This window comes from Amphiprion ocellaris, chromosome 9 (genome assembly GCF_022539595.1).
Source record: "Amphiprion ocellaris isolate individual 3 ecotype Okinawa chromosome 9, ASM2253959v1, whole genome shotgun sequence".
NCBI classification, from domain to species: domain Eukaryota; kingdom Metazoa; phylum Chordata; class Actinopteri; family Pomacentridae; genus Amphiprion; species Amphiprion ocellaris.
In genome coordinates this window covers 15,395,994-15,408,754 of record NC_072774.1, presented here as the reverse complement: position 1 = coordinate 15,408,754, position 12,761 = coordinate 15,395,994, and the positions used below count along the sequence as shown (strand labels likewise).

Sequence of the window (12,761 nt, the reverse complement as noted above, 5' to 3'; positions counted from 1 at the left end):
CACAGTAAAAAGTAATGATGTGGATTCCTGGAAGGTAGGCGGATGTTGAGGTATTCCCTTTTTGCGGATAACCAGGGTTCAATGACAAAGTCATGGCAAGTACTCAAAAGTTTCCACTAAAAAGTCACCCATCTCTTTCAGTCATGTCACATGATCCCTTCACTGAGCAGGGCCACAGCCATTACAGACAGCTTCTCGAGTTTTACTGAATGTAACTGCAAACTTGGCAAATGCTTTTTTAGACTCCGGGATCCAAGTGTTAATTATATATCAAAACATGCAGCATGCTAATATACTGTATAATCCTTTTAAAGTAGAGCTTCTTTTGATGCACTTCTGGGTAATTTCCAATGGAAAAAAACTCAGAACTTTTCCTGTCGAATCCGATTTGAAGATTCGAGTACTCCTTCCTATTGATTATCATGCACTCATATAATCAGTTGAGTTGTAGTTGTGATTTCAATCACATTAACATGATTATATGCAACAGAGTCATCGGAACTGATTTTTGAGAAAATCAAAAGAGGCTGCATATGACGTAAGATTTGACGGTGGCTACCATTTTGCTGTTACAGACTATTTTTATTTTCACTTGAACTTTAAAAAGAATTTAAAAAATTATATATAAACTACCAGTCAAAAGTTTGGACACACCTTCTCTATCAATGCTTTTTATTTATGTGTAATATTTTCTACATTGTAGATTAATACTGAATGAATGTATAAAATAATCAAATAAAAACCATTGAATGAGAAGGTGTGTCCAAACTTTTGACTGGTAGTGTATATTCCCATCGTTGCCTGCTATGCAGCTCTCCCAGTCCAGTGTTGTTGCATGATATGTGAAGTCTTGCATACAGAATTTGGATTTTACATTGTAAGGGTTGTGCACCAATAGTTCAAAATGTTGCCATAATTTGGGCTCCCTCTGAGACACAGTTATAACTAGCCTAGTTTACCAACCACTCCACCTCAGCTTTCTGCTTTTCTCATCAGTTAACCACAAGTGCATGTTGTCACGAGGCTTTTTCTTTGCTCTGCTAGAATATAAAAACAGATTTATTATTTCCTTTATTTATAATTCCTCATTGAAATGTTATCCCTTTTTTTCCTTTTATTGTATTGCGCAGTGACTGGAAAAAAATGCTTGACTTGAAGAATCTCAGTCGGCTGATGATTCAACTCATCAGGGTGCAGTCTGAGATTATGCAATGTAATAAGGGAGGGAAAGTTATTTAGCTGATACTTCTGGTGACTGGTGGTTCCTGAAATGAGTAATTAAGCATTTCAGTCATTTATTCTTTGTGTTTTTCTGTCTTTAGGAAGGTCAGAATTGGTCTATAATAGGATGCAGACTTGGTGTCAGCTACGTCATTGCTGCTCTTTTCACATAACTGTTATTTCATTCACTTTGTCAGATTTTTGTTTTTGTTTAGCTCATGTTCAGGCAATGTAAAAGCACACAAAAAGTTGCTGAGGCAGAGGTTTGTAAGAATGGTGTATATAGATCTAGGTAACCCAAAGGCCTCCAAGCATAAAAAAGGTGTATTGACAGAAATGTGGGCCGTGAAGTTTATGTATTCAACATGTGGACGGACCCTCTGCTGCCTGGAATGAGCAGCCTCTTTAAAGTATTTTTGCTTTGCTGGCACCTTATTACATCCTCTGTAAGTGTTTGCTGGGGTGTCCTCATCCCTCCCTCGCATTCAACCCTGCAGACAGCAGCAGTTAAGACAAACAGATGTGCTCAGCACTCCTCCACTGTCCTCCGTCCCCAAGGAGACGCCGTCAGTGTGGATGTTATTGTTTTAAGAGGAGCTCCTCCTGGCTGTGGGGCAGGGTGGAGGAGGTGTGGTGGGGCGGGGGGGTTTAAAATGCCCCTGGGCGGCCAGGTCTCCATAAATCTTCACGCTGACGGCAAGTTCCTGGCCCAGTGCAGGTTGCGGGGCCGACAAAAGAATCCGGGCCCCTGCTTGGTTTGCTGGTTCTGCTGGTATGGTTTGGTCAGGATGTGGGGGTCTCGCTCATAGACGTAGAAGAGAGCAAGTCAAAGGCCTCATGGGAGGTAAAGATAACATCAACAGTGATCTATAGGTCTCTGTGCTCATACTCTGTGCCTGCTGCATTTGTGTTGAAAAAGAGAGAGGGGGAATGTCTGCTAAGAGAGGGAGAAAATGGTCTGATTGAACCAAAATACCACAAAGAGATAATATCCTCAGGGCCTGTATGTGCAGCCTTTAAACAAAGTGTAGAAAAGAAGAGCGTGTTATGATCTTTGAGAGGGTCACTGGGCTCAGCGGAGGCCACAGTCTGGCTGTCTGCTGCCCTCGTGTGCTCCGCTCGCTGCAGGGACAGACTTCCCTCTGTCAGCACTGCTGACGGAGGAAGTGATTTTGAATGCAGACTCACCTGAGGATGAACTTCCGCCGACTGGAGGGATGAAGTGTGAATATGAAGGATAAATATGAGGATAGGGAGATATTTCAGAGTAAAACTTTTTTTTTTCCACAACCGGGGTTTATTCATTCTTCTCATCAGTATAGTTAACTGGTGACTTATCTGGTGATGTAATCAGTGTATCTGTGACGACATGTAATAGGACAATGCTCGATTATTGTGAAAGTTTCAGGTGTGATGTTTTGGTTTAATTTTAAAACTGCAAGTATGTATTTGAGTATGTTTTTGATTCTACATGCTCATTCATTTCATGCTTTTGAATTGCAGTTTGTTTTAATAGCTTTTCTCCTCAATTTTCCTTCTGTGATTTTTGAGTTATTTGGAATTTTTAGCTAGTTTCTGTAGTTTCTGTCTTTGTCTACTCCGCTAAGGCTGCTCATACTCATTGCTGTTATATTTTCTTACATTCTTTCATTTTCTTAACTGCAGTCGTCTCTGCTGGAGTGGTAAAATACATTACTTTATGACTGCAACAGTCATTTTTATTATCATGATCTCTGCCTAGTTGGTCTTCTTATGGAGGATTTGAACTGTCTAAATGAAAACAAACATGGGAACATAGAGCCATGGAAAAAAATTATGAGACCATCCTTGTTTTCTTCAATTTCTTGTTCATTTTAATGCCTTTTACCACTAAAGGCGTGCTTTTCTCTGCCTTTCGTTGAGGAAGGTCTTCTTCCATGCCCTGTGTGACTTCATACCAGCTTCAAGAAGTCGGTTTCCAACTGTCCTTACCTAACAAGTCACATTTCTCCACAATGCCCACTCATTTTTAAGGTCCCTGGAGGTCTGACGACGATTCCTGACACAGGAATGGATGAGTCATCTCATGATGTAGAAAGACGATGAAGCCAATTTTTAGTTGATGTTCACTCCAGCCAAATTACTGGTTAGGAGGAAGCCTGGAGAAACCTACAAACCAGACTGTCTTGCCCCTACAGTAAAACATGGGGGTGGATCAGTGACCATCTGGGGTTGTTTCAGTGTGGGTGGAACAGGGCAAGTGCAGTTGTGTGAAGGGTGAATGAACCAGGTCATGTACAGGGCTACTCTTGAAAACAGTCTTCTTCCATCAGCTGGAAAAGACTTTCCTGCCTCCAATGACTGGATTTTCCAACAAGACAATGCCCCTTGCCACACAGCAAGGTCAGTTAAAGCCTGAATGGAGAACCAGAACATTCCAACCATGCCTTGGCCTCCTCAATCACCAGATCTAAATCCAATTGAAACCCTGTGGAAAATCATCAAACACAAAATGGAGAAAAACAAGCCCAAAAACAAAGCAAATTTGTTAGAATTTGTGCAACAGAAATGTCTGCTGTGACAGCAGAACAATGTCAGAAGCTGGTGGAGAACATGCCAAGACGCATGGCTGCAGTCATCAAAAACAGTGATTATGCAATAAAGTACTAACTCCTGTGTGGATCATGTGACTAAAACAGACAGAAAAGAAAACATGGAATGCCTTAAAGCTCTGTTTTTGGCAGTACAATGCCATAGCTATTGATGTAAGAACTTTAGTGATTTTGGTTATTATCAAGAAAACCATGGAAAATGTCTAGATATCAGCTCAAACTCTTATGAGCTTTTTTTGTTGAGATCATTATATTTGTCCAAATAAATGTACCTTTAGTTGTACCAGGCATTAAAATGAACAAGAAACTGAAGAAAACAAGGATGGTCTAATAATTTTTTCCATGACTGTAGATGTGTTTTAAGTATGCATTGACCGTGTCATAGCAAAGTCTGGTGTACTGTGTGTCTCCTTTTCAGAAAAGAGAGGGCTTCCCTGCACCTTTTTGTGAAAACTAATGTTCTAAGTGTTGGCATGTATAAACTGCCCTCTACTGGGCATCAGTTTAATGCTACACTTTGCTCTCTGTGTTGTATTTAAATTTTACTGTGGCAGGAAAATTCATGCCACAATGAAAAACGATTCAGTTTCTCACAGTAAATACATGCATTAAAAAGAAATACAACTAAAAATGTATGTAGCATTTTACTTTATGTCTTTTCATATGATTATTTTTTAATGTTGACAATTAAAATTTTCCACAATCCCTACATCATATGTAAAATATTTAACAATTGTATGGAACTCAGTTTGCCGCAGAGAGCAGTAAATAGAGAACCAAGAGGTTTTTTGGATTTCAGCACGTTGATGTGTTAATGCAATAGAATGAAACAGAAAAGTCATTTTACTTCACCTGTCACTTTCTATGCATAGTTTTTACTCCCTGTTTGTGAGAGCTGCAAGTGGGCCTGACCAGGGTTAGTGTGTTTAGCTTAGAGTGTGTGAGTGAGCTGTGTGGACAGCATGAAGTATGGCAGCGGTGGAGGGGAGTTGGCCGACCATCCCACCGAGTCCTGCTCACGCTGTTTGGGTTGGCACTCTATCCAAGAGCCCTCCAATCCAAACACTGGAGGCCTGTTCACAGCCCATTACTCCTGTGATTGACAGGCAAGCCCACCACTCATAGGGCTGCAGATGAAGGGTTTCACTTGTTAACGCCAGGAGTTTGTCGCTGAGGGTGATGATTTAAGCAGCTGATTGATACAACTGTAAAGGCATTTTATAAGGTTTGAGTGGGTAAAGATTGTCAATTTGGATCTCTTCCTATGCTGATTATTTTTCTTTTGTGTAGTCATATGTTATTTTTATAGCAGCATTATTCAAGGTACAGATTGGCAGTCATTGGTGCTTATTGCAGACTCTGCAGAAGCAAAATTTATGGAGCTCAATAGAACTTTGGTTCTTGCGTTTATATGACTAGTTATGTAAGCACTGCTCCTGACAGGGTGCAGCAGGATGTAAACAGTCTATGTCAAAGTCTAACCCAGTCATGTTACATGACTGATTAGTACTTATAGGCCTTGATTATGTCTCATTATATAATTTAACAATTCAGCTTAAAAACTAAGACATTACTTCACCCTGCTAACAGACCTCTTTTGTTGTTGTTCACAGAAAGCCAGGAGAGTAAGGTTTATTGTATATTGCGTATTGTTTGATTTTGCTGAAGGACAGAAATAACAAGAAGATATCAAAATATCTGAAAAGGGCCACATAAGAACTGGTGTGTTGACTAATTAGTCAATTTATATACCAAACAATTATAGTAATTGGTTAATCAATGCTCCAGTTTCTTAAACATGATGATTTTAGATAGATGGATCGCTAAATTAAAACTTTATTGATCCCACAGCGGGGAAATTTTCAGTGTTACTGCAGCAGAAACAGTGAAAAGAATAAGAGCAGCACACAGTGCACATATATAAACAGTTACTTCCTCCTTATAGAAGAAATATGAATATAAATATATACAGAAAAAAATTCAGTGAAATTGCAGATAGTGTCCTTATTTACATTGTTATTGCAGTTAGTTCGTGGGTGAAGTGAAGTACTGTGAGCAGGTTGATTGTAAAGTCTGACTGCAGCAGGAAGGAAGGACCTGCAGTATCTCTCCTTTAGACACCGTGGGTGAAGCAGTCTGTCACTGAAGGAGCTGCCCAGTGATGTTACTGTTTCCTGCAGGGGATGGCAGGTGTCCTCCATGATAGACAACAGCTTTGTCATCATCCTCCTGTCTCCCACCACCTCCACAGGATCAAGGTTCAGCCCAGGACAGAGCTGGCTTTCTTAACCAGTTTGTTGAGTCTCTTCCTGTCTGCAGCTGTGATGCTGCTGCTCCAGCAGACCACTCCATACAGGATGGCTGATGCCACCACAGAATCATAGGTCTTCAGAAGCGCTCCTTGCACCCCGACGGACCTCAGTTTTCTGAGCAGGTGGAGTCTGTTCTGACCTTTCTTGTAGAGTGCGTTGGTGTTAACAGTCCAGTCCAGTTTATCGTTTAATTGAACACCCAGGTACTTGTAGAGTCTACAATCTCAATGTCTGTTCCTTGGACGTTCACTGGTGAAGGAGAAGTTTGTCTGTTCCTGCTAAAGTCCACCACCAGTTCCTTGGTTTTCACCACATTGATCTGGAGGCAGTTCCGCAGGCACCAGTCCACAAAGTCTCGGTTGAGTTAATTGTACTCCTTGTCCTTGTCCTGCCACTGTTTCTATTAAATTCACTTCTGGTAAATTGAATATCATACATTTAATTATTTATTTATTGCTTTATTGAGAAAATGATTAACATATTAATCGATGTTGGAAATGATCAGAATTGTACAGCCAGAGTTTGTGTTTCTTGTGACAGAACAAAATTGCTTTCTTATTTACCTGTTTTCGTTTCCAGCTATGCAGATGGTTTCATTATGTGTTTAAGTCGTCAGATATCTCTTAGATTTTTGCTACCAGCCCAATTAAATGGTATGGTTGTTTGGATAGAATTTGTTCTATGGTGCACAGTTGTCCTAAAAAATGAACTGAAATATATTTGCAATTGCAATCTGGCCAAGTGCAACATCCAATTTGCAAGACTTGCAGTTTTTTGAAAAAGGTCAAATGTGTCACCAAGTGCCTTTATGAATGAAGCATTGTGGTGTTACAGAGATGCTCTGGCCTACAAATCACACACCATAGGCTCATTGTGAGCCTATTAGCATGCTGACATTAGCATTTAGCTCAAAGCACCGCATTACCAAAGCACATTCTCAAATGACCACAAGCATGACTGTCAAATCTTTGTTGAGAGTCTAGTCCAAATGCCACTTTTCAATGCTGTGAACAACCCTGGGGAGTTTTGGCTTGTTGCAAAGATCTTACTAATAGTGTATCATTTCTCCAAATTCCTAACAAAACAAGAAGTAAGTTGGAGCAGTTTTTTGTTGTGGCAGTGATTCTTCCAGTCTTTGGAACTCAGTTGGAGGGATTGAACGCAGTCTTAGAATCCTTAGAGTTTTGATGATGGTAGTCAAGAGTGCTGTCTTACCCACTAATCTAAATCTCCCATAGGTGCTCAACTGGGTTGAGATCTGGTCGCTGTGAAGGCCACAGCATATGAATTGCATCATTTTCATCCCTATCAAACTATTAGGTGACCCATGGCCTGTACATTTCCATCCTGGAAGAGACCACTCCCAACAAGGTAGTAATGTTTCATCAAAGGTAGGGATGGGTATCTAGCTCCGGTATTAAACAAGCACCGGGGTAAAATTTTTTAATATTGGAGGATCGATAAGATCCGTCATTAACGTTTTGCTAACAGTACTTTAGAAAGTAAGAAGAACATTGTGTTGCACATTTTTCTCGTCACTGGAAGACTTATGTCTGATGTGTATGTGTCTATGACACCTAATTTACCTAATTGCCCCTCAGGGATAAAATTTTTCTGACTCTGATTTTGATTTTGCACTTTTGCTTTCCAGATCTGTCGGAGCTACAGGCTCCAACAGAAAGAATACCTAGTGTGTGACGGGCAAAGCAGCACAAACAGGTGACAAACATTCAATAGTGTAATTAAACTTCACTACAGCTTATATAGAAAATGTTCGTTGCCACAAGAGAAACAAGTTGTTTGCATGTCAGAGCAGAAACATCTACTATCAAATATCTAGCTGAATGTTGTCATTAGTGGCAGAAGAAGTGCTTTCACTGTTTTCTTCACTAAACTACTAGAATGACACGATGAAAATACCGTAGAGCTTTACATTCCAATATAATGCTGGACAGTTAAATGAAATGCATTGCATAACATTTTATTTGTGAGTAAAATCTTTGACAGTGTCCATAGGTCTCTGATCATTCCCATCAACACATTACTGTCTCATGCATACTGTACAGTATGTATGAGAAAATAGAGCAATGTTTATTCTGTTCTTAATTTGTTTTGTTTTTTATCTTTACAAAACAAAACGAGCAAAAACAATCAAAAGTACAGATAACAATACTGTTAAAGTACCAGATCGATTAGCAGTATCAATAAAAATAGTAGTACCGTTGAAATCTTAACAATACCCGTCCCTACTTAGCTTTGTATTGATCTTCAGTAGACCCAAATTCAGTCAGCAAACTAGCTTAACAGGGTCACAAAATCTCCTAACTGTGGGGGGTTGGTCACCACTATTTGAGCTATTCTGAGTTTAGTGGACATCTGACAGGCGATCACAAACAAGTGTTGTCTGTAGATGTGATATAAAGTGCCATAAATGTCCCCTCACCTGATTAGTGTGCACTCATCCTTGTTATTCCTGAGAAGTCATGATTTAAGGCTCACTGGAGGCCAGATGGAAGTGCCGTCCTCAGCATTTCTCTGCTCTTGCTGGGAATGTGGGCTCTGTGGCATTGGTTCTCACCATTAACAGGGCTTCCCTCCTGAATAGGCCCTGCCAAACTATGCAGCGTCCCGCCGAGTCCAGAGATGAGGACATGGGCTTGCACTGAAGCCTAGCAGTTCCAACTTCCTATCAATGACAACAAGCATCAATCTTAGCCGCCCTTAGTCCTGGACCCTGCCAAGCATGACTCCAGTGAGCAGAAAAAAAGCAAAAACCTCAGGCTGCTGGAATTAAACAAAGGCTGGATTATCCCCTGAATATGTCTCTTAGCTGGACAGTTCATCTTTGAATCCCCCACGGCTCAGAGCGGAAGAAGCATCATAATTTTTGTTCTTGACTGCTGTAGATGCAGCCAGCCTCCCCCCTTACTCCCCTCTCACACTCGAACCTTGTCTGCAGACTTCTGTCAGTTGCGTTGAGAGGGCTAATAAAGTTTGAAATAAAATCCAACCTTGTTGCTTCCATTTTGACTCAATCCAAAATACACCATTTAACACTGTATGTGACACTTCCAAAAACATTCTCTGTGACATTTATTCTCTCACACCTGCTGAAATCCAGCAATAACCCTGTTAAATGAGTGAGGTGTGGAGTATTGCTCAGGAGCAGTAGTTTTCACTCGGGGTTTCCCAAACACTTGAGGAATTCCACCTCAGTTTTAACTGATTAGAAATGTGTTCAGACAGATCGTGGTGCTCCTTCGCTCTCACAGCACTCACCTTCAGTTCTCAGCGGTGTGTTTGTTCAGCTGCAGCGGAGCCTCGACCCATTGGGCTTTACGACTGCCGGCCTCCATACAATTCACAAGTTTATTAAACAGAGAGAAAGGAAGAGTTTGAGATTTAACTTTTGCATGCTTATCTTTGAATAGAAGGCAGTAATTCCACATTAGGCAAATGTATTATGCTTTATATGTGTCTTTTGGGATACATGTTAGGCAGTTGAGCACTGTTACCAGACTATATATAACAGATGGATGTAGCATGCAGATCTGAAAAATGAAGCCAATGTGGAAGTGCAATAAACTTGCACTCTTTCTAATAACGAGCAGGGGGTGACTACTCTGAATGAAAAAGAAGTCAGGTTGCATAGAAAATTATGAGAACGTAGCTTTGCCTCATTTGATTTATTTCCTTGAAACATTTTCTTAATGACTTTATAATCTCAGAGAGAGGTTTCAAGTCTTTGTCAATACTGCATGAGGTTAATATTCTAAATTATGGTCCCATTTAGAGTAAAATAGACAATAAAGCCAGGTATGTGGCGTACATAGTGTCCTTGACTTCCAGTGAGATCCACCTCTCACTGGTCATGTGTGGTTTCGAAAGACCAAGATAGCAACCGAATTCCAAACTAAGGGTTCAAAATGGTAGAGCTCTCACATCAATGGTGACCTCTACACTTCCTACATTTTTCCAACTATTTCTTTAAGGTAGTAAACTAAAATTCTTTGAGCTAAAAATAAGGTTGTATATGTCTGTAAAAACACACACATTCCTGTGTGTTAGTTGTGTGATTTTAACCTTGACATTTTAGCTTTTCAGCCACCCAAAATAAAACCACATTCACTCATCTTAAATATCTTATTTAACTCAAGTTTAACAGTTCGACAATCTAACCCTTAATCACAAATCCCATTACACATCAAGGCTGCCATATAAAACTTAAACCTAATGTAATAACTTAAGTTGACTTTATTATAATGAATACATTGCTATACATAGTATAATGCATATAAGGCTTTGTGGTTCTGCAATATTTGAAGGTTACTGTTCTCTCTTGTACGGCAGCAGAAGCCAAAGTGGACGGGAGGTGCCAAAAAGCACAGACCAGACGGGGTGGTCCGGAAACGGTCTGGAGATCCAGTGAAATTTAACAAGCATGTTCCCTTTGGATGTTAAAATGAAGTGTAACACAGATATTAATGTAGCAAGTATCACAACACAGCAGAGGAATGTAAACTGGAGCACTGGGACATCAGGCTGGAGGCTACCCAGCTGCAGCCCAATACCCCCGTAGTCATAATAGCCTGAAACCCCACCCCCCCTTAATGGCCAGCGAGTCTCATGCCTCGAGTTTTCATCACGGCTGGCCAGGAGCACGATTGAAAGGACTCCTTTTGGGGATGAAAGTGTCAAGTTACTCATCTGGGGAAGGTTGATTGTTGGGTAAATCACTTGTCGTGGTGGGAGGGTTCGAGGTGTGTGTGCATGAATCTTGTGTAGAAAGTTACATGAATGCTGTTAGCTCTTTAAGAATCAGGAGAAAGTGAATGAAGTGACAAACTAATGTTATGTTAAATCTGTGTGTGTGATTTTTTTTTTCCAGAGGTGGCCGTCCTTTGGGCTGCTCACCAGGTTCACCACAGTTCTGAGTACTACAACCTCACGACAGCTCTCCGACAGTCCCTCACGCAGCAGTTCACGTCATGGGTAAGATATAATAATATATATATATATAAATACCCTAGTAAAGATTAAGCAATGTATAGACAATGATGTATGGATGGATTAATGAATGAGAATGATTAGTGACTGAAAGTGATATTTTTTATTTCTCTGTGCCGCAGAGCTCCATTGTTGTCCCAAAACTATTAAAAATACATCAGTGAGCCGCACAGTTGCACTGTGACATGTTCCTTCATTTTCTTGATCACTGTAGTTTACTTTGTCAGTTGCTAGTATACAGTCCTGCTACTGTAATTACTCACTAGAACATCAAACCTGCTGGCAATAAATGTCTCCAACAAATGCGCTGTGTACATGATTGCTATCAGCTACAACGGATAGCTGTTTTATTATAGATTTAATAATTAAAGAGGTAATATACAAGGGTACTTCTTGGCCTCACCTGGAAACAAGGGCTGTAACTCAAATTTTGGGTCTAATTGTCTACCATAAAGCCTGATATCGATGTTTACAAAATCTCAAATGTTTGAAGCAATCAAAGAAAAAAAGGAGAGGAAAGCTTTGAGCTGGTAGCTGTTGCGTTCGTGCACACAGCACAGAAGCAGCTAAGGTAAAATTCACTGTCATAAAAACTGTGTTTGTTTCAAATGTCACAGTGTACTCACACACCTTAAAGGTGCACTTTTATGTCCCTGCTCCAAGGAGTCAAAGATGAACTGACTGAACTTTGTTGGTCAAAGATCTCTATGATCACAAAACATGTCTTTGTCCATAACTCAAGAATTTATACACTAGTTATGGTGAAATTTCAAAGAAATGATTAATAGGATAACTCTTCAGGATGAACCCTTCAGGACTGTGTAGATTTTATGTGTTACTCGGTTGAAGATGTAAGGAAAGCATTCATGATTCTGAATTTTTAGCTCTGTTGCAGCATCATTCATATTTGAAGTATTGTCATGGCTCCAACTCTCTCAACTCTATCACAATCATATTTATATAATTCTAGCACAATACTACAATGTTTTCACCGATGTGAGCACATTTATAGAATTTGTTTTATATTTTCTGTTGTCTTTTGCAAAATTATTGCTTTTGTAAAATTGACAGGTAGCATGTTGAGTAACAGCCTTGTAACCCACATTCATTACAGCAAGATATTGGAAAGTCAACACATGCACACGTACAGGAGTCAGTTACTGGTAATCACACTAATTTGGAATATTAAAGTTACATTTAGAAAACATTCTTCCTTCAACTAGAAATGTTCCACCTGTCAATAGCTTGGCTTGTGAATTGTGGATTGTGTTGGAGTGTTGAAGCTGGTAAATAACACAGTATACCAATAAAGACAAAGAAATCTGCTGGCTTTGCTTAGAATGAAATCATCACTGTTTAATTGAAACCAAATATCAGTTCATTGCTCTGCCTTGTGTTGTTGGAGCCCTGTGAAGTTGTGTAAAGATGTTCCAGGAGATTTCTTTGACTTGGTTCCCTTCTCTCTTCTTCAGATTTTCTACATGCCCTTGGCTCTGGCTCTACCTCCATCCATCTTTGCTGTTCACATACAGTTAAACCTGCTGTACCAGTTCTGGATCCACACAGAGGTGAATAGTTCTTTAATTCTTTAATCCATCTGTCTCTAGTTGTGATAAACACTGAGCACAGA

At 40.0% G+C, this 12,761-nt stretch overlaps 1 protein-coding gene across 1 annotated transcript in view; it reads left to right on the top strand.

The window, feature by feature from the left end:
- Positions 1-12,761, top strand: part of agmo (alkylglycerol monooxygenase) — a 61,407-nt gene that overhangs the window by 17,789 nt on the left and 30,857 nt on the right. The window contains exons 4-5 of the mRNA XM_023299745.3: positions 11,013-11,116; positions 12,604-12,699. Coding sequence (XP_023155513.2) covers positions 11,013-11,116; positions 12,604-12,699 — 200 coding nt within the window. The remainder of the gene's footprint in view (positions 1-11,012; positions 11,117-12,603; positions 12,700-12,761) is intronic.